At 36.8% G+C, this 18797-nt stretch overlaps 1 protein-coding gene across 1 annotated transcript; it reads right to left on the reverse strand.

The window, feature by feature from the left end:
- Positions 1-6049: 6049 nt before the first annotated feature.
- On the reverse strand, positions 6050-17224 carry ogfr (opioid growth factor receptor). Its single transcript, XM_065282432.2, has 7 exons — positions 16963-17224; positions 12841-12909; positions 12660-12741; positions 12486-12564; positions 12318-12384; positions 8821-8969; positions 6050-8059 (listed from the first exon to the last, which is right to left on the reverse strand). Exons 1-7 carry the CDS (start codon positions 17065-17067, stop codon positions 6982-6984), a joined length of 1629 nt encoding a protein of 542 aa, XP_065138504.1. The 5' UTR covers positions 17068-17224; the 3' UTR covers positions 6050-6981.
- Positions 17225-18797: the final 1573 nt, after the last annotated feature.

Genomic DNA, 18797 nt, shown 5'->3' on the forward strand with positions numbered 1-18797 from the left:
TCGAGGCAGATTGTCATGCCAGAGCGACGTCATTTCCATAGAAACAGTGCAGATAATCCGGAAAACAGCAGAACGCTACAGGACGCACAGATCAGATCTGAACAGTTGTGATACACAATATGGACAGTGAGTCTGTCAAATTGAATATGCACCAAAATCAGATTTGGACTGACAGTGTGAACAAGGTCTTAGTCTTGATAGAGAGCTACAAATAGCAGAGAATGTGTCACACGGGAACACACTTTATGTGTTGTCGGTTTTAAAGCAGTGAAAAAATCTTCATTATTAGATGAACTGTTAGCCAATTCCTTACGGTGCATTCACATGGGGCGAAAGCGTTAACGCTTGATGGAAGGCTTTTCTAAAACGTGGCCAACAGCCAGTCACCATGGCCCCAACACATGCTCCGGTCTTCCATAAACGTAATTGGCCGGCTTTGCCTAGGTTATTTGCATAAGGCGATCTGATTGGCTGGCGCGCACGTTGCCGCTTGAAAAGTTGAGAAATGTTCAACTTATACCGCAAGCAACATGGATATACAGTCTTGTTCAAAATAATAGCAGTACAATGTGACTAACCAGAATAATCAAGGTTTTTAGTATATTTTTTATTGCTACGTGGCAAACAAGTTACCAGTAGGTTCAGTAGATTCTCAGAAAACAAATGAGACCCAGCATTCATGATATGCACGCTCTTAAGGCTGTGCAATTGGGCAATTAGTTGAATTAGTTGAAAGGGGTGTGTTCAAAAACATAGCAGTGTGGCATTCAATCACTGAGGTCATCAATTTTGTGAAGAAACAGGTGTGAATCAGGTGGCCCCTATTTAAAGATGAAGCCAACACTTGTTGAACACGCACTTGAAAGCTGAGGAAAATGGGTCGTTCAAGACATTGTTCAGAAGAACAGCGTACTTTGATTAAAAAGTTGATTGGAGAGGGGAAAACCTATAAAGAGGTGCAAAAAATGATAGGCTGTTCAGCTAAAATGATCTCCAATGCCTTAAAATGGAGAGCAAAACCAGAGAGACGTGGAAGAAAACGGAAGACAACCATCAAAATGGATAGAAGAATAACCAGAATGGCAAAGGCTCAGCCAATGATCACCTCCAGGATGATCAAAGACAGTCTGGAGTTACCTGTAAGTACTGTGACAGTTAGAAGACGTCTGTGTGAAGCTAATCTATTTTCAAGAATCCCCCGCAAAGTCCCTCTGTTAAAAAAAGGCATGTGCAGAAGAGGTTACAATTTGCCAAAGAACACATCAACTGGCCTAAAGAGAAATGGAGGAACATTTTGTGGACTGATGAGAGTAAAATTGTTCTTTTTGGGTCCAAGGGCCACAGGCAGTTTGTGAGACGACCCCCAAACTCTGAATTCAAGCCACAGTACACAGTGAAGACAGTGAAGCATGGAGCATGATATGGGCATGTTTCCCCTACTATGGTGTTGGGCCTATTTATCGCATACCAGGGATCATGGATCAGTTTGCATATGTTAAAATACTTGAAGAGGTCATGTTGCCCTATGCTGAAGAGGACATGCCCTTAAAATGGTTGTTTCAACAAGACAATGACCCAAAACACACTAGTAAACGGGCAAAGTCTTGGTTCCAAACCAACAAAATTAATGTTATGGAGTGGCCAGCCCAATCTCCAGACCTTAATCCAATTGAGAACATGTGGGGTGATATCAAAAATGCTGTTTCTGAAGCAAAACCAAGAAATGTGAATGAATTGTGGAATGTTGTTAAAGAATCATGGAGTGGAATAACAGCTGAGAGGTGCCACAAGTTAGTTGACTCCATGCCACACAGATGTCAAGCAGTTTTAAAAAACTGTGGTCATACAACTAAATATTAGTTTAGTGATTCACAGGATTGCTAAATCCCAGAAAAAAAAATGTTTGTACAAAATAGTTTTGAGTTTGTACAGTCAAAGGTAAACACTGCTATTTTTTTGAACACACCCCTTTCAACTAATTGCCCAATTGCACAGCCTTAAGAGCGTGCATATCATGAATGCTGGGTCTTGTTTGTTTTCTGAGAATCTACTGAACCTACTGGTAACTTGTTTGCCACGTAGCAATAAAAAATATACTTAAAACCTTGATTATTCTGGTTAGTCACATTGTACTGCTATTATTTTGAACAAGACTGTATATAAAGGCTAGTTGTCTCGACCAAGCTGCTGGCCAACTGAGTGGAACGTCCGCATTTGGCAGCCATCTTACCACAGGGTGCTCGCTCACTCGTAGCATTGTGTTTTAATAATGCATGTACTTTTAAATGACCATACCTTGCTTAATTTTCTACAGATTTTCAAACAGTTTGGTTTGTTATAAATGTCAAAGATGTACCTATGACACTGCATACTTAAACTAAAAAAAAAAAAAAATTAATGAAACATGTTAAAGCATCCAGAATTATAGCCAGATTAATAAAGTTTGTAAGAAACCAAACCGTTTGAAAATTGGTAGAAAATTGAGCAAGTTATGGTCATTTAAAAGTACATGCATCATTAAAACACATTGGTACGAGTGAGCGAGCGCCCTGTGGTAAGATGGCCGCCAGGTGATGACGTTAGAGACTCCGCCGTAACACATCTAGCCTTTATACATATCTATGGGGAGCAAAGGCAGTGACGGGGCACCAACGAATCCACAATTCAGTTCGGCAACGCATGATGTCACCCATTAAAAGTGAAAGCATTAACGCTTACGCCCAGTGTGAATGTATCGTTAGTGTGGTCCAAATGCTTCAGAATAAATAACATTTAAATTAAACTGGCCATCAATGCAATTCAATTGGTTTGGTAAGAGCAAGGGAAGATAAAATGAAGTAATCTCTAAAAAAAGTACTTTTTGACTGTAAATAAAATTGTAAGGAGTAAAAAGTACTTATTTTTCTTAAAAAATGTAATCAAGTAAAAGTAAAAGTAGTGATTTTTAATTATACTCAAGTAAAGTAAAAATCCTCCAAAATAATACTTAAGTACAGTAATCAAGTAAAATTACTCAAGTACTTTACACCTCTGACAAGATTTAATCCAGTCCTCTGATCCTGAATAACTAGTGCATAGCAGTTCTCTGATTGAGAAATGGCTTGTTAATGGCAGAGAATGGCCCGCACTTACATCTGTTACAGATGGTAGGGTTACAATTTGCTGTAAACAACATGTATGCATGTATTTTATCAATGGTTCAAGGTATCTTATTGGTTTAATGGTGTGAGGGATATTTTCTTGGCACACTTTGGACCCCAGTACCCGCTGTGCATTGTTTAAATGCAACAGCATATTTTGGTTGATCATGTCCATTTTCTTTATGACCACAGTATGCAAGCCACAAATCTCAGATGATCTTAAACGTGACAGTATTGAAAAAAGGCCTTCATCAGGGTCACCACACTGAAATCGCAGACATTTTTCCAGCACCTTGATGAATGGCATAACAAAATAAGGCATATAGAGGCTGGAACGTTTAAAACTGTAAAAAAATCTTCAGATTATAGTTATTTTTAGTGATAGGTGCATTTCAACTAATGCTTTGATTTAAAACTAAGTCTGTTTTGTCATCTCAATTTAAGATTTCAAAACATTTTTATTATTGATTTACTATGAAATGTTTTTATTATTGATTAACTGTCAAATGGCTATAGCTGATTTTTAGTTTAATAATCTGATCAACAATACATTTTGCATCAGTAGGAGGAGTACATATTTTAATTTAAGAAAAGTACAATTGTTTATATATAAAAAACTTTGCTAGTATTTTAGCTGCTTTTGATTCATCTTTCACTTACATATTGTGAACCAGTAGATGTCATCAGTGTGCGGTGTTTCATGCACTTCTTAAAGGGGACGTTTCACAAGACTTTTTTAAGTTGTAAAATAAATCTTTGGTGTCCCCAGAGTACATATGTAAAGTTCTGTCTCAAAATACCACAAAGATAATTTATTATAACATGTTAAAATTGACGTGCCATTTTTGTATGTGTCCTTTTAAATGCATATGAGCTGATCTCTGCACTAAATGGGAGTGTCGTGGTTGGATAGTGCAGATTAAGGGGCGGTATTATCCCCTTCTGACATCACAAGGGTAGCCACATTTCAACTACTTACTTTTTCCACTGCTTACAGAGAATGGTTAACTAAAACTAAGTTACTGTGTTGATCTTTTTCAAATGTTCTAGTTTGAAAGAAAAGAACTGGTGACCTAATTATAGCACTTAAACATGGAAAAGTCAGATTTTCATGATATGTCCCCTTCAACAGAAAAACATAAGTGAATAAATTGGTGCAACTATTTGTACATTTCTTTTTTAAAGATAAAAATATAACGCAAAGAAATGACAATTTTTAGAAGAAAGCATTTTCTCTTTTCCCTTACTGTACATAATTCATTAGCTGAGACTTTTTCTAAAATGATATTTCATGGTAACAACCTTAAAACCTAACAAAGAATCCTCTGCCATGGTTGGCAGATCGTTGGTCGAATAATCCCAGAGCTCACTCCATCAACACTTATCAATGGTCAGGTGAACCTTCTGACATCCTATCAGGACATCCTATCAGTGAATCACTGGTTCTGGGAGAGCGAGAGGGTTTAGGACAGGTCTCATTACCATCTTTAGTGGATTAAAAACACATGTCTGTAAAGCCAAAGACCCTTATTACCAACCTGGACAGAAGATCCACCAGGATCATTCGACAGGCGACAGCACCTGCCCTGTCAAAAGTTAAGTCTGCATGCGCTACATTGGTCCCTTAATCATTGTCAAAAAAATAAACCCAGTCACCTACATTTAGCTCAATCCTTATGTAAACCTGTTAATATAAAGCCATATCCTTACACTGTTTATCTTATTCTCCCACAACTATTCACAGATTATGGCATGGGGAGGGAGAGTTGACATGATAAAAATGACTTTAACATTGTAAGTTTAAGACAGAAAAATATGCATGCATTTTTGGTGAACATTTTCTATGCCAGTATTTATAATGCTTTATAAGCTGACAAAGACCACTCACAAATATTATGATCATAAACCTTTTTGGTTGTTTACAAGAAGATTTATGTATTGGTGACTTGGAAAGCAATGCTGGGTCAGCAATATATTCGTTTTAAGCGATAGTTCACTTTAAAATGAAAATTCTGTCATCATTTACTCATCCTCATGTTGTTCTAAACCTGTATGAATTTCTTTTTTCTGAAAAACACAAAAGAAGATATTTTGAGAAATGATGGTAAACACACAGCAGTAGGTGACCATAGACTTCCATAGTAGGAATAAAAAAATATAATGGAATTCAATGGGTATCAACTGTGTGCATACCATCATTTATCAAAATATTTTCTTAGTCATTTATCACAATACTTCAAAATATTTTTTCCTACTATGGAAGTCTATGGTAACTTACTGCTGTGTGTTTACCATCATTTCTCAAAATATCGTTTTTTGTGTTCTTCAGGAAAAAGAAATTCATACAGGTTTATAACAACATGAGGATGAGTAAATGATGACAGAATTTTCATTTTAAAGTGAACTATCCCTTTAATAAAAAAGGTATCAAGTGGTCATTAAGCTTGAATTTTTTTACGTTTTTGTACTAAACATTTTGAATGTCATTTCCAAATCATGCTTTTTTAAACCGGGCAAAATAACATAATGTGTTTTAACCATCTGACCAAAAATACTGATATATCAAGTCCTGTTAAAATTCAAATAGCCCAGCCCCAAAGCAATGTCAAGATATAAAGTGTGTAGTACTGTATGTGAAGTTCATCATGTGATATAAATCATCATACCATTTAAAGTTGTAACCACAAATAGATATTATAATGAATTGTAACTGTTGCTACAATTATTATTGCATTGCATTAATGCATCATACATCCAGAAAGTGTTAATACAATTTTATGAAAAATATAATTTAGGATTTAATATCTTACAGTTCAATGTTTTTTGTTTTGTATTTTTAAACACTCTTGGTTTGGCATTGTGATAAGGAAAGCTTTAATAAAATATGTTTTCCAAGGATATAACACACATACACTACAGAATATTTTTATTTGATTCTTATTATTGAATGTTAAATTACATTGCTCCTTTAGTCTACGAAAAAGGTCCATATCAGAAATAGAAAAACTACAATTCAGAATAACTGAAAGTTTGAACTTAACACCAAACGAATAAACCTAAAAAGACAAAGAGAAATTAATATTTAGCCCTGCCAATGAAACAATAGCAATTCCATTAATATAGTGCTTACATTTATTAGACCACCTGCCTATTTGTCTCAGATCATCCAGGGTTTTTATTTTACCCAAAATCGAGCCGGCACATTCAGAAATTAATCAAGCCATTCATTATCATTCAACCATTAAAAAGGACTGCAAGTATTAATAATAATAATAATAAAGTGCCTTACTTTTTTCCTGCCATTTTTATAAAACTAAGTAAATAAAAAAATTCATAGATAACAACAATTATATTTAAGCATTAGAAATACTATTGTGACTAAAGAGCTTATAAATATGAGTGGATTAACTATTACAGAAACATAAAATATTTTGGTTAATTAAGTTTAGGGCAGCTGTGGCACAAACCTCACACTGGGTGGTGGTCTAGTAAATTTTTTAAGCACTGTATATAAAAAAAATTATATTTTAAAGGTGCAATATGGAAAAATTCACATTACATTTCCCAATTACATATTGGGAGTACATAAAAACATTAGTGCCCAAAACGGTTTTATGCCTTACGCAGTTCACTATATGATTTACTATAAGCCTACAAGGACGAATTTGATTTTGATTGGACCCTGCAAGTAGGCTGCAATTTTTGTTTCAACCACAGATGGCACTACAGAGGCAAACATTTCATAATGCACCTTTAATAAATTCTATTTAAAAAAAAAACTATACAAATCAATTCATATTTAATCTTTTAAGTTTAAGTTGATAATATATTCAGGAATCATTCATGACGAGGTCTGCACTCCACTAATTTCCATCGGTTCTTCCAACTCTGGTCCATTTGACTGGTTAGAGTTTACTTTATTCTTGCACTCATGGTTCTCCTCTGACCTAACATTCATAACTTCTGCTGATGTCTGTTTATGAGCGGTCACTCCAGATCCGTTCTTAAAGTCAGGCGTGGGAATATTTTCAGACTGTGGTGGCGAACAGGGTCTAGGACTGTCCGTCACTGTACTTTCTTTGTTTGTGCCTGAGGTTGCTTCGTGAAAGTTTTTCTGGTCCGACTGGCATGCGCCTGGACAGATTAAACTGTCCATCTCATCCAAGGACTCGCTGCATTCTTCTGAACTTGTGCTAGAAGTAGCGGCGCATTCCAACTTTTTCTCGGAGGCCTCTTGGTCTGGTTCAAGCTCAAGATTTTTAGGAGATTCTTTAGGGACTTCACTCAGCTCGCTGGCTTTGATTTTATCATCTACACCATGTTGGTCTTCAACGCAGCTTGGTTCATCAATAGGTATGGAGTTGTCCATCTCACCATGGTCAACGCTGGTACCATTTTTAAGAGGTAAATCAACAGAGGACTCATCTAGAATTGGCTTGAGATCTTCTGAAGAGCATTCAGACAGTTTTACTGAATCCACACTGATCGCGGAGTCATCTTCAACATGCTTTATCGTTTCTATAACATCATCACCTGGCTTATTATATTTTTGCTCGCTTGTGGTTTCTCCATCTTTATTTTTATGCCTTACAAGACCTTCATCATTTGTTGCACTCTCTCCATTGCCAACTAAAGAGCGTTTCTTCTTGAAGCGTTTCTGGATTTTTCTGGGGCACCAAACGAACTTGTCTTTGGGCTCAAAGTGCTGAAAAGCAAACCGGATCAGCTTCCTACGCTCACGTTTTTCACGCACGGCAAACAGGAAGTAGTCAAGCACGCTGCGTTTAACACTGCTAAGCGTTTTTCTGACAAGGGTCTCCTCAAGGAAAAAGCGAACCAGAGGTGCTTGGAAATGCTCAAAGCCAAGTTCTCCTAGACTTTTTAATATCCTTGTAATCCGAAGGTTATTGTGCATGTTCCTAAAAGCAAAAGAGAAAAGGTATATTGATATTTATATTAAGAAGAAAATATATGGTTATTTATAAGTGGTGCGTGAGCGAAATTAAACAAAAAAATTGTGTGAGCTCTTTAAACCAACACATCCAATGAAAGGCCTATTATACTATTATAACTACAAATTTTATGCAGTGGCCAACACTCCAACACAAATTTCACATGCGACAGTACGCATCACAATCTATGGCCTTGTACAGACTTAAAAATGTGAAAAGCGTGACAACCGCATTTAAATCCCCTAAATGTTTGTTTCATGTTTGTACGGAACAAGACTTACTTCCGGAAATGCAATGATTGACACAGATGTAACCATAGGCTAGCAAAGTTCTGCAGTCTTGCATGGATACAATTTTACTGCTTTGACCAATATAATATTAAAGCATTATGTTCTGCAATTTTAAGGTGCAATTTGTAAGATATTTGCAGTAAAATATCCAAAAATCACTAGGCCAGTGTTATATATTTTGTCTGATTTCTATCAATATCTGTAATGTTAGAAAACAAAGAACAGGAAAACATGGAACCCGGCCACTGGAAGCAGCCGAGCTCAGCACCTTATCACTGAAGACACTGATTTTTTGATGTTACCTTTTCCTTTATTTAGTGTAGAAAGAAACTGAATGAACACAGCAATGAAATCTACACCTTATATTTACATACACTTTTATATTATGTTTTATATGACTAATAAATTAGGTGGCTGAACTTCTGTACTGTAACTCACCTTTCTAGATTGGCAAATCTCTCTCTCCAGTTCTCAGCTCGCTTAACTTCCCCAGTTTCTCTGTTAACCAGCTGTATTCCATAGAAACCCAGCATGAGCTCATACGAATCAACAAGACGACTCTTGGCTTCTTCATTTTCTTTAAATGCCTGCAGACAACACAACCAGTAACGGAGAGCAAATTTAATGGAGCGCAAATGAAGACTTGTTTAAGATTCCTGCATCTCAATTGTTTATCCACTCATTTTAATCGGTGATATATGTTTTACTACAAACCACAAAAATAACCCCATCTTTTCAGGGGCACACAAGTAATATTTTTTAGTAAGGCATGTTTGTTAAAGGGACACTTCACCCATTTGCATTAAGCTTTGTATAGTTAGAACCCCAGTCATGTTTTTGAATGGTCGTGCATCATTTCCTCAGTTGCCGCTGAGACAGGAGAAATACAGATTTCAGTGTTGCACTTCCTTCTTTCAATGATGTAAAAATCATCATTTTGCATCATAGAAAGAAGGAAGTCCAATATCTTTGTTGAGGGGGTGAGACTACAAACACCCCTTTTCCTCGGTCAAATAGTCACCAAATTCTAAATGTATGTTACATTTCGACTTCAAATATGACGCACTTTCAATAAAGATTAATGTTTCTACGGGTGAAATGCTCCTTTAAAACTAGTTATATTTCCTAATTAAACTAAGGCCTAGTCCTGGTTTAAACTAATCCCTGTCCTGGAAACCGCCCCTTAAACGTTGACTTTGATGGTCTCTGTGTTCACTTTAGGAAGAGAAACACATGATGATTTTTATATCATTTGTTTCAAGAACCTCTTTTCTATTATTAGAAAGTAAAAACAGACCATATTAAAATCGCACAATCGGGTCAGTGGAGGGCAAGCCATAAAAATTGCAACGTTAGCCCAGTTCTTATTTTACTGCAGATATTTTTAGTGTCATCTCCAAAATTCCAGGAACAGCTTATCTGTTTTGTAACTTTTTTTAAAGAAACTCGCGCACATTTTGGGAATTTAGCTTATTCACCGTATCCCCCAGAGTTAGATAAGTCCATACATACCTTTCTCATCCACCCGGTGCCGTAAATCTGTCTGATGCACCACCGCTAGCTTAGCTTAGCACAACGAATGGAAGTAAATGGCTCCTGCTAGCATACTGCTCCCAATAAGTGACAAAATAACGCGAACATTTTCCTATTTATGTGTTGTGATTTGTATAGTCTCAGCGTGTACAAATAACAAGGTGATATGAGACACAGCCATCTTTTAACTGTATACATAAAGGGAACTATATTCTCAGAAGGCGATGCACTGCTACTTGGGCGGAGTGATTTGCTCGCAGCACCCGAGAAACCAAGTGGTGAGGAGCAGAGAGTTCGCTGAGAGTCACTCCGCCCATGTAGCAGTGCTTCGCCTTCAGAGAATATAGTTCCCAGTATGTATATGGTTGAAAGATGGCTGTGTCTCATATGACCTTGTAATTTGTACAAGATGTGACTATACTAAGCAAAACATATAAATAAGAAAATTTGGGGAAATTATTTTATCACTTATAGGGAGCAGTATGCTAGCTGGAGCCATTTACTTCCAGTCTTTGTGCTAAGCTAAGCTAGCGGTGGGTGCGTGATGCGCGTCAGACAGAGTTACGGCATGCACGGGGATGTAAAAGGTATGTATGGACTCATCTAACTCTGGGGGATACGATAAATAAGCTAAATTCCCAAAATGTAGGCGTGTTCCTTTAACTATATTAAAACATTGTATAGCTGCTATGTATAAAAAAATCAGTTTTTGTATGCTGGTGCGTGATAAATTGAATATGATTCTGAATGTGATATGCACTCAAAGCTCGTATTCAGAGTGCAACCGGGTACAATGTTTCAGTGTTTCTCTGCTTTTTGGGCATTATATAAATAAACCTGTTTTACAAGAATTTTACAATTTTCCTATACATGTGTGTGTAATAAGCCCTTTTCATACAGAAATTCCGTAAAATACACGTAAAATGATTCCTGGATTTTTCCGGAATAGTTAAGAGTTTTTGTTCGTTCACACTGCCAAGATTACACGGCATCTGATGGTCCCGGAAAGACACGTGACATGTTGAAAGTCCCGCCCTCTCTTCTACGCAGCGTCTGAAGTTTGCATATTATTTATTATTTCTCTCTCCAGAAACAACTCGCGTGCATTTTTGTTTATGATAAGACTACAAAGGAGCGCGTGAATGCACAGTTCTATTCTGGTGAATGATCTCAGCTTCAGAGTGGATATTTGACAAGCTCCCTGATTTCTGCTTTGATACAGTTTTCAGACATTTCTCATCGTGATTGTTTATATGCATTTAAAACCCGCATTTTGAGGAGCTGAACAATATATCTCGTTGGGATGACATGCGGGTATTTTCGTTTATTATAGCTCAAATGAGCACGTGACGCGATATTCTTTTATGCTGCTGAATGATCTCCGTTTCAACGCAGTAAGTAACGAGCTAACTTACCTGATATCCGCTTCAGTCCAGTTTGCTGACATTTCTCGTAGTGAATGTTGTAAATCCCTGATTTTAAAGAGTTGAACCAACTTCATGTTGCCATGACACGCGCGTCCTCACTACGGCACGTGCGTCATTGTTTATGCGTCTCATATATCATTTCCTGATAACTGCTTCAATCTAGTTTGCAACATTTCTCGTGGTGAATGTTTATATACATGTTATCTCTCGTTGTAAGGAGCTGAACCATAACTTGTGTTGTGATGATGACGCGCGCGTCCTCACTTCGACACGCCCTTTATGGCATTGTTGTTCACACAGAGGGTTACCCGCGTATCTTACTAGGTCCTCTTTCCGGCAACGATCCCAGAAGATTAACGGAACGAGTTTTTGTTCACACAGACGCTTGTCTGGCAATTTTACGGGTATTTTCTGGGACCAGAGGTCTGTGTGAATGAGGTTATATATTACTGAAAACCGGAGAATCTCTGCTTTCACGTGGTATACGAGACATAGACAAATTATGGTTCAATTGCGTTAAATATAAGCTTGTTTTAATTTGGAAATTCTTAAAAACATTATTTTCTGTTTTTGATTATTTGAAAGTTTCTGCTAATATGACAATTAAGAGGGAATGAGTGCTTATTGCATTTACAGGTTTTTAAAATGCATTTGGTGTGATCGTCCCCTTACTCTGTCAGTATCAAAAGATCAAGGTGATATTTTCAGCTAATGTCCATTACTTTATTTAAAATAAAATAAAAAATGGCAAATGACCGAAAAATGACTTTTCACATATACAGTATATGCTAATGGTTTTTGGATATTTAAATGCAAAAATCTTACATATTATGCCTTTAATGATAAAAAGCTTTGTTTTCAGCAATCACAATGCAAGCATGCAGGTTCAATAAGCGGCAGATTACATGGTAGGGTCAATTACCTCATGACCTTTATGACTTTAAGGTGATTTTAAATATTTTATCACAAACTCACCTGGATTTCCTTCTTGGTGAGCTCTGCGGCCATGTAGTTCACCCCTGGCTCCCGCAAAGGAAACAACCTAAGAGTAAAAGAACATTCATTAAATTAGTAAAAGTCCAGCTAAAGGTCAAACAAATATTGTTAAACATGAAGATAGAATTAAATGAATTAATTTCTTACCACTGAATGTAGGAATGAACTCTCTCCAGTCTTTTGTAATCAGTTTTCCACTCTGTGTGAAATGTCTCAATTGACACATCTAAAAAATACAATATGTAGCAAAATATGAGCTCACAGTATGATAAAGCTCAACTCTGACATTATTTGTAGAAGAAGAGAAATTTCGGAGCATACCATCAGGTGAAGAATTAATTTTATTCAGATAGAACTTTAAATTAGTCATTCTTTCTTCTGGGCATTCTTCTTCTGTGATATTCTTAGAGATGATCAAACAAACATGACATTGTTTTAATCGTTTTAAAACAGACTTTATACAAAATGCATTTTCTAGTTAGTTTTAGTTAAACATTCTTACTGGATATTCATGCCTGTAGTTCTGCATGTCCTTGGCTGCTCTGAGGTTTCTGGAGGAAGAGTTGGACCACTGAAATGAATAAAGAGACAAACTTTAAATTTAACTTCCTGTTTAAATCTAATACTTTTTAACCTATGACTTCTAGTTCATTAGCTGCATTAACACAGTATAATCTGACTGTATACTGGATACTTAACCATTGTATGTTTAAATAGGACAATAAAGCTGCAATCTTTGAAATCAGTGTTGAAAACTGTCGCACATTTGTGTGCTGTGAATGGTGAAGCGTCTAGCTTGTTCTTACCACAGTTGCTTAGAGCTTAAAGGTGCAGTGTGTAAATTTTAGTGGCATCTAGTGGTGAGGTTGCGAATCGCAACAATGGCTCAGTAAACTGCTCACCCATCGCTTTTAAAACGCATAGAGAAGTAGGGCTGGGTATCGATTCAGATGTTCCAGATCGATTCGATTTCTATTCCCAAGCTTTAAATCGGTTCAATTTCGATTCTCGGTTCAATTTTCGCTTCAGGTTCTTGGATTCTCGATTCAACTCAATGAATATAGATTTAATACAAATACTATATTAATAAAAAAGAACAGTGAACAGCAGTTTACAAGTAGGTAATTAATAAAAAAATTAAAAGCCACAACACTATCATCGTCATCTTGCTTGCAAAATCTAAAACGTTTCCATACCTGACTTTTTATGTGAAGGTGGCATCAACGTTGATGAAGCACCTGAAACTGCCATTTTAAGCACTGAATGAATGAATGAATGACAGGCTCACCCTTCGCTCCTTGGTAACATCGCGCAAGGCAAAAAAAAGGGTGACATCAAGTGAAGAAGACTAGTAATTAGATTAACGTTAATCTTACGTTCAATGTTTGCGGAAATAAATATGAAAGAAAAAAAATCGATTCGGCTCTTTTAGAATCGATTTTGATTCGACCACGTTTTAAAAAACGATTACTCAAAAAATCGAGGTTTTTTGCCTAGCCCTATAGAGAAGCTACGGTAGACGCCACCAGACAAACAGGTCATCTTCAGAGACAGCTTCGTAAAAAAAAGTTCTGTAGAAAGATGGCGGCACAAAATGGCGACTTCCATGTAAGGGGACCCTCAGTATAGGGCTGGGCGATTCGTCCCCATAAAAAAATCTGAGATTTCATAAAAAAAAATCTGAGATTTTTTTATAAAAAACTCGATTTACGATTCGAATCGATTTTTTCCCCCAACCCCATTTAAAACAAAATAATTGCAAACTGTATATATTTTTAAAATATATATTTATTATATTTAATTAAAATGCATCAACAAAAAATTGGGAAGGAATGAAGATTTGGCGAATGCAAAATGTATGTCAGTGTTTCCCACAGATCTGAAATTTACTTGTGGTGGTAGCTGGTGAAAAGGGCAATCATTATTATCCACCGACAAAAAAATGGTCTACTATACATGTGACACAGAACTAATAATGTGTGACACAACACAATACTTTGAATTATTGAACATTAAAATTAATATTACATTATAGTTCATTAATCTAACCACCCCAAACTTTCTTTGTCAGGAACAAAGCTGACACTGTTTGTCAAAGCACCACAAAAACACTTGATGTTTTTGCACTGATATATGAAGCAATTTGATGACCCTTTTTATCAAACTCAATTATATACAATACTATGTATACTATAGCCTATATAGACAGTGCAGGTCTATAGATTATAAATGTGACTGATGTTATAATGTTAATAACTTCTATAAGCACTTTTACTGCTTCTGCTTTCTATTTCTCTTTTGCCGATTAAAAAAGCTTAATCCACTAATTATTTCAGATTTAAAAGTTTACTTGCTGTCCCGATGACAGGCTTTACATTACAGCTTAGCGTTTTTTTTATATCCTGAGTCAGCTTTAGCTTTGCTCGTTCAGTGCAATGGGCTTGACATTAGCACTGCTTTTTGCTACAATCTCTGTGCAAACTTTTTAGATTTTAGAAAAGATATGGTCTATTAATAGTATAGATTAGATTATTAAAAAATGGATTAAAGAAAATGCAGCGCGTGGTCGCAAAAAGAGCCAGTTGTCATCACCATAGAAACCGGAGGCACGCTGAAACTTCACTCGAGCTTTAGGTAGCGCTCACGGCCGTTCTCCGGTCGAATCGGGTTTTACACCCAATATTAATCATACTTGGGACTCAAAGTAATAAACTAGGACCGACCCGGACCAGATTGACCATTTCGAATATAAACCCGGAACCGTACAGGTCCTCTCAGGGAAGAAAGACCTCTAATGGTAAAACTCTGCTCAAGTTCAGAAACATGAAAGGATACAATGTGACACTGAGCTTGCTTCGCGTCACACCCAATTCATTGAGAAACGAAGAGCACGTGAACGCACACTCAACAGGAGAGACACAATGTGCTTGCACGCAAAATGAAGCCAACTTGGATGCTATAAACACATATGCACATAAGCATATGCGACCATTTTGGTCGCAGTGTAGTTCCCTGGCTGCTCAGTTACCTCAGTATGTGCTGCAGTTGATCCAGTTTGCCGCGCTGGATGATGAGTTTATGATGCGCTGGATAATGAGTTTATGACGCGTGCATCTTCACGGGCTCTCTCAACAAAACACGGGTCATCCCGTTGAGTTCAGAAAATACGGAAATTCGTAAAGTGATTTTTTTTTTCCTGGGCGGGTCGCAATTTACCTGGGCGGAATGCCCAGTAGAGCCTATGTTTGGGAAACACTGTATGTACTGCGCTATACTGCAGAGGGGGAGAATTTTTTTTTTTTTATCGATTTTTTGAAAATATAAATCGATTTGACCTGCCAACTCGATTTTAAAATCAAATCGATTTTTTTCCCAGCCCTACCTCAGTATGTTGATAAAACCGTCTCATTCTAAGGTAATAACACATAAGGGTTCATTATGAAAGGTCTTCATGCACCCCTGATTACTATATAGTTTTGTCTATTATCATTTCTGTCAAGAGATCCTTCTAAAAATTACACACTGGACCTTTAAACTTGTCTTAACTGGTGTGTTTAATCTGAAGTTTTAATCATGTGGGGAAGGTCAAAACATGTCAGTATATTAGGTGTACATCTGGGGAATCACCTGTTGTTAACCCTTATGTTATTTTGGGGATGTTTTCATCCACTAGGGGTGCTTTTGAGTCCTAATTTGGCCACAACTTTCTCTGTGTTTCAGCAAATGGAATGATTTTTGATCAACTGTGCAAAAATAATGACATGTGCAACAAAAGCTTATAGGGTGTCAGACTCATAGATTTGGATAATTTATAGTTCAGATGCTCTTTTTAAAATATTTTGGGTCAACTTCTGGCACAGCTTTAAAGCTGAAACTTATGAAATCCTATCAGAGGTCCAGAATGTCATTGAAACACATCAGTGGCTTTGCTGTCATCAGTACTAAACATAAGGAAATGGGCAGGTATCATCATTAGTGAACCCTCTCACCCAGGCCACAACCCTTTGTGCTTCTACCCTCAGGCAGATGCTACAGATGCCTATGCACCAAAGCCCAATAATACAATAGTTTCTTCCCACAAGTCATCTCCACCTTAAACATTCAGCACACCCACACACATTAATACACATTTATTTATTACAGTAAGTGAAAGTAAGCTACCCTAAGCTCTAAAACCACAAATTCCTGTTTCATTTCTATAATACGACTTATATATCATCTGCGCCTCCGCTGCAAGCAGCAGATGACGTGAAGATCAGACGCGAAATACCCACTTCCGGTCAACGTCTCATCGACAATGTAGAGGAAGTAACGTTAGCTAACATGCTAAAGTGCTGTAACCCAATCGAATAATAAACAATAACAACGATAAAGTGAGAATCACAGAATAACCCATGAAATTTGTTTAATCACGCATTGTATGGTGACGCTCCGCCATTTACCTGAGATTCATGTGAAGTTGGCAAAGCGCCCGCTTAACAACTGCCCGTTTAAGTCACTTATAAATTAAAAACACTATCGTTCGACCAGACCAGGAAGGCAATTTAAAGATTCGTGTCTTAATTGAAAATGAAATCCATATCCTGCAATTGTTTTATGATCAATTAAAGGAAATGAAACCTACGAATGCGGGCCGTGTTTTCTTGCTACGGCCGGTGTTCTCCAGCTCGTCTCCGTCGCTCTCCGTATCCCAGGTGGAGTCATATTCACACACCAGGTCGTCGTCCATACCGAAAGATCATATAAATGCTAATAAACGTGATCGGTAAGCTTATATTTGATGTGCATCCGCACTGCTCCATTAGGTGCGCAAATGTCCGCGGAGCCGCAGCAGCTCACTGACTGCACGCAGCAGCATCACTCATAAATGAGTGGACCTTGATCAGCACTAGCCTACTGCTCTATTTAATCCCTATGTAGCCTACTAAAGCCTGAGGGGGTAATTATTTGCATAATTATTATATGTGAATTCATAGTCACATAATTGTCTCAAAAACATGAAAACTGGGAAATAATGAACATCTAAAACACATCTGAATTTTTTACTAGTGATCATGTCTTTATATAATGCAGTTTTGGGAATGATCTGCTGTTAACTTGGTTTATTTTGCAGAAATGTTTGTTTATAAAGTAGCCTGCAAAAGTATTACTGACTTGATGGCATGTATAACTTGGCCTTGAGCTAGGTTTATTTCCTAATTCATATTGTTTATTTTTTATTAAAGGGTACTCATTAATAGCTGACAACTGTATTTCTACCTCAGTTTTTTCCCTTATTGCTTTTTTAGATCTGTCTGAAAAGCTATGACATGATCCCTTATGACGACTTTGAGGGCCTTCTGTAAGGTTGAGTTGAACACATCTCTGTCACACAGGATCTTTTTACTTCCTGTACTTCATGGGTTACTTTTAAAAAACGTATCCTGGAATATTGCAGATAATAACCATCAATGGTGTATAATGCATTCAGTGCCTAATGTACAGTGTTTTTTTCAAATATGCATAGTAACAACATGACGTTATATTACAACTTACATCTGCAAAGAGAAAGTAAACAGGAAGTGAACTTGAACAAAGTTGCTGTTGGTAAGAATGGTACTCCCAATGCAACTAGTTTCTAAAACACAGAAAATGCTGTCTTTAGACATTTCTAAAAAGTAGATAATTAAAATGAAATGACTCTTATTTAAAACAATAAGCCCCAACTCAATAAACATCATGAAACATGAAAAGTTTTTAAAAGATGTTATATTCTATAGGCCTACATAAACACACATCGCTAGGGAACACAACGTTGTTAAAATTTTACATTTAGTTGAAATGTTGCACAGATATGTAACATAAAAATTTAAGTGTTTTTATAATGTACTTTAAGCAGCATTAAAAAAGTCAGAGAGGTATGGATATGTCTTCTGTTGATAATGTTTCATATCACGCTTAAATAGTAAAATCGTGGGAAAATATGTCATCAGTGCCTCAATGTTTAGTGAGCCATATACCAGTGCCTGAATGTGTGTGCATGATATACTGATGCTCTGCTTGTATTGAGGAAAACTTATGACAGAGATGTGTTCAACTCAACCCTATGGAAGGCCTTCAAAGTCATATGGACCATCTCATAGCATTTCAGGCAGATCTAAAAAAGCAACGAGAAATACAGTGGATAGCTCCAAATTAGTACCCTTTAATTAAAAATAAACAATGACTATTTGAATTAGGGGATAAACTTAGCTTATTAGCTCAAGCGTTCCCAAAGTATGCCATGAAGTAAAGATCTGGTGCCCTGACAGTAAAAGTATTTCAGGAATTCCATAAAGAATTGTACTCTTCTCAAAGCAAAGAGGGTTTTGGTGTATATCACAAATTACTGATGAAGATAGAGAAACCTTAAGCTCACACATAAAGGATATAGCCTTCTTATATCAGGAGGTTTCCAAATATTAAAGCAGCAAGCCCACA

Source organism: Paramisgurnus dabryanus, chromosome 21 (assembly GCF_030506205.2).
Source record: "Paramisgurnus dabryanus chromosome 21, PD_genome_1.1, whole genome shotgun sequence".
Lineage (NCBI taxonomy): Eukaryota > Metazoa > Chordata > Actinopteri > Cypriniformes > Cobitidae > Paramisgurnus > Paramisgurnus dabryanus.

What these genes read in the sequence shown, in the direction of transcription:
- ogfr (XM_065282432.2), bottom strand. Translation starts at nt 17,067, where the DNA reads ATGGACGACGACCTGGTGTGTGAATATGACTCCACCTGGGATACGGAG. An exon ending in AGAAAACACGGCCCGCATTC is followed by an intron (nt 12,910 to 16,962) that starts GTAGGTTTCATT and finishes TATTCATTTCAG; the next exon opens with TGGTCCAACTCTTCCTCCAG. An exon ending in AATTAATTCTTCACCTGATG is followed by an intron (nt 12,565 to 12,659) that starts GTATGCTCCGAA and finishes TGTATTTTTTAG; the next exon opens with ATGTGTCAATTGAGACATTT.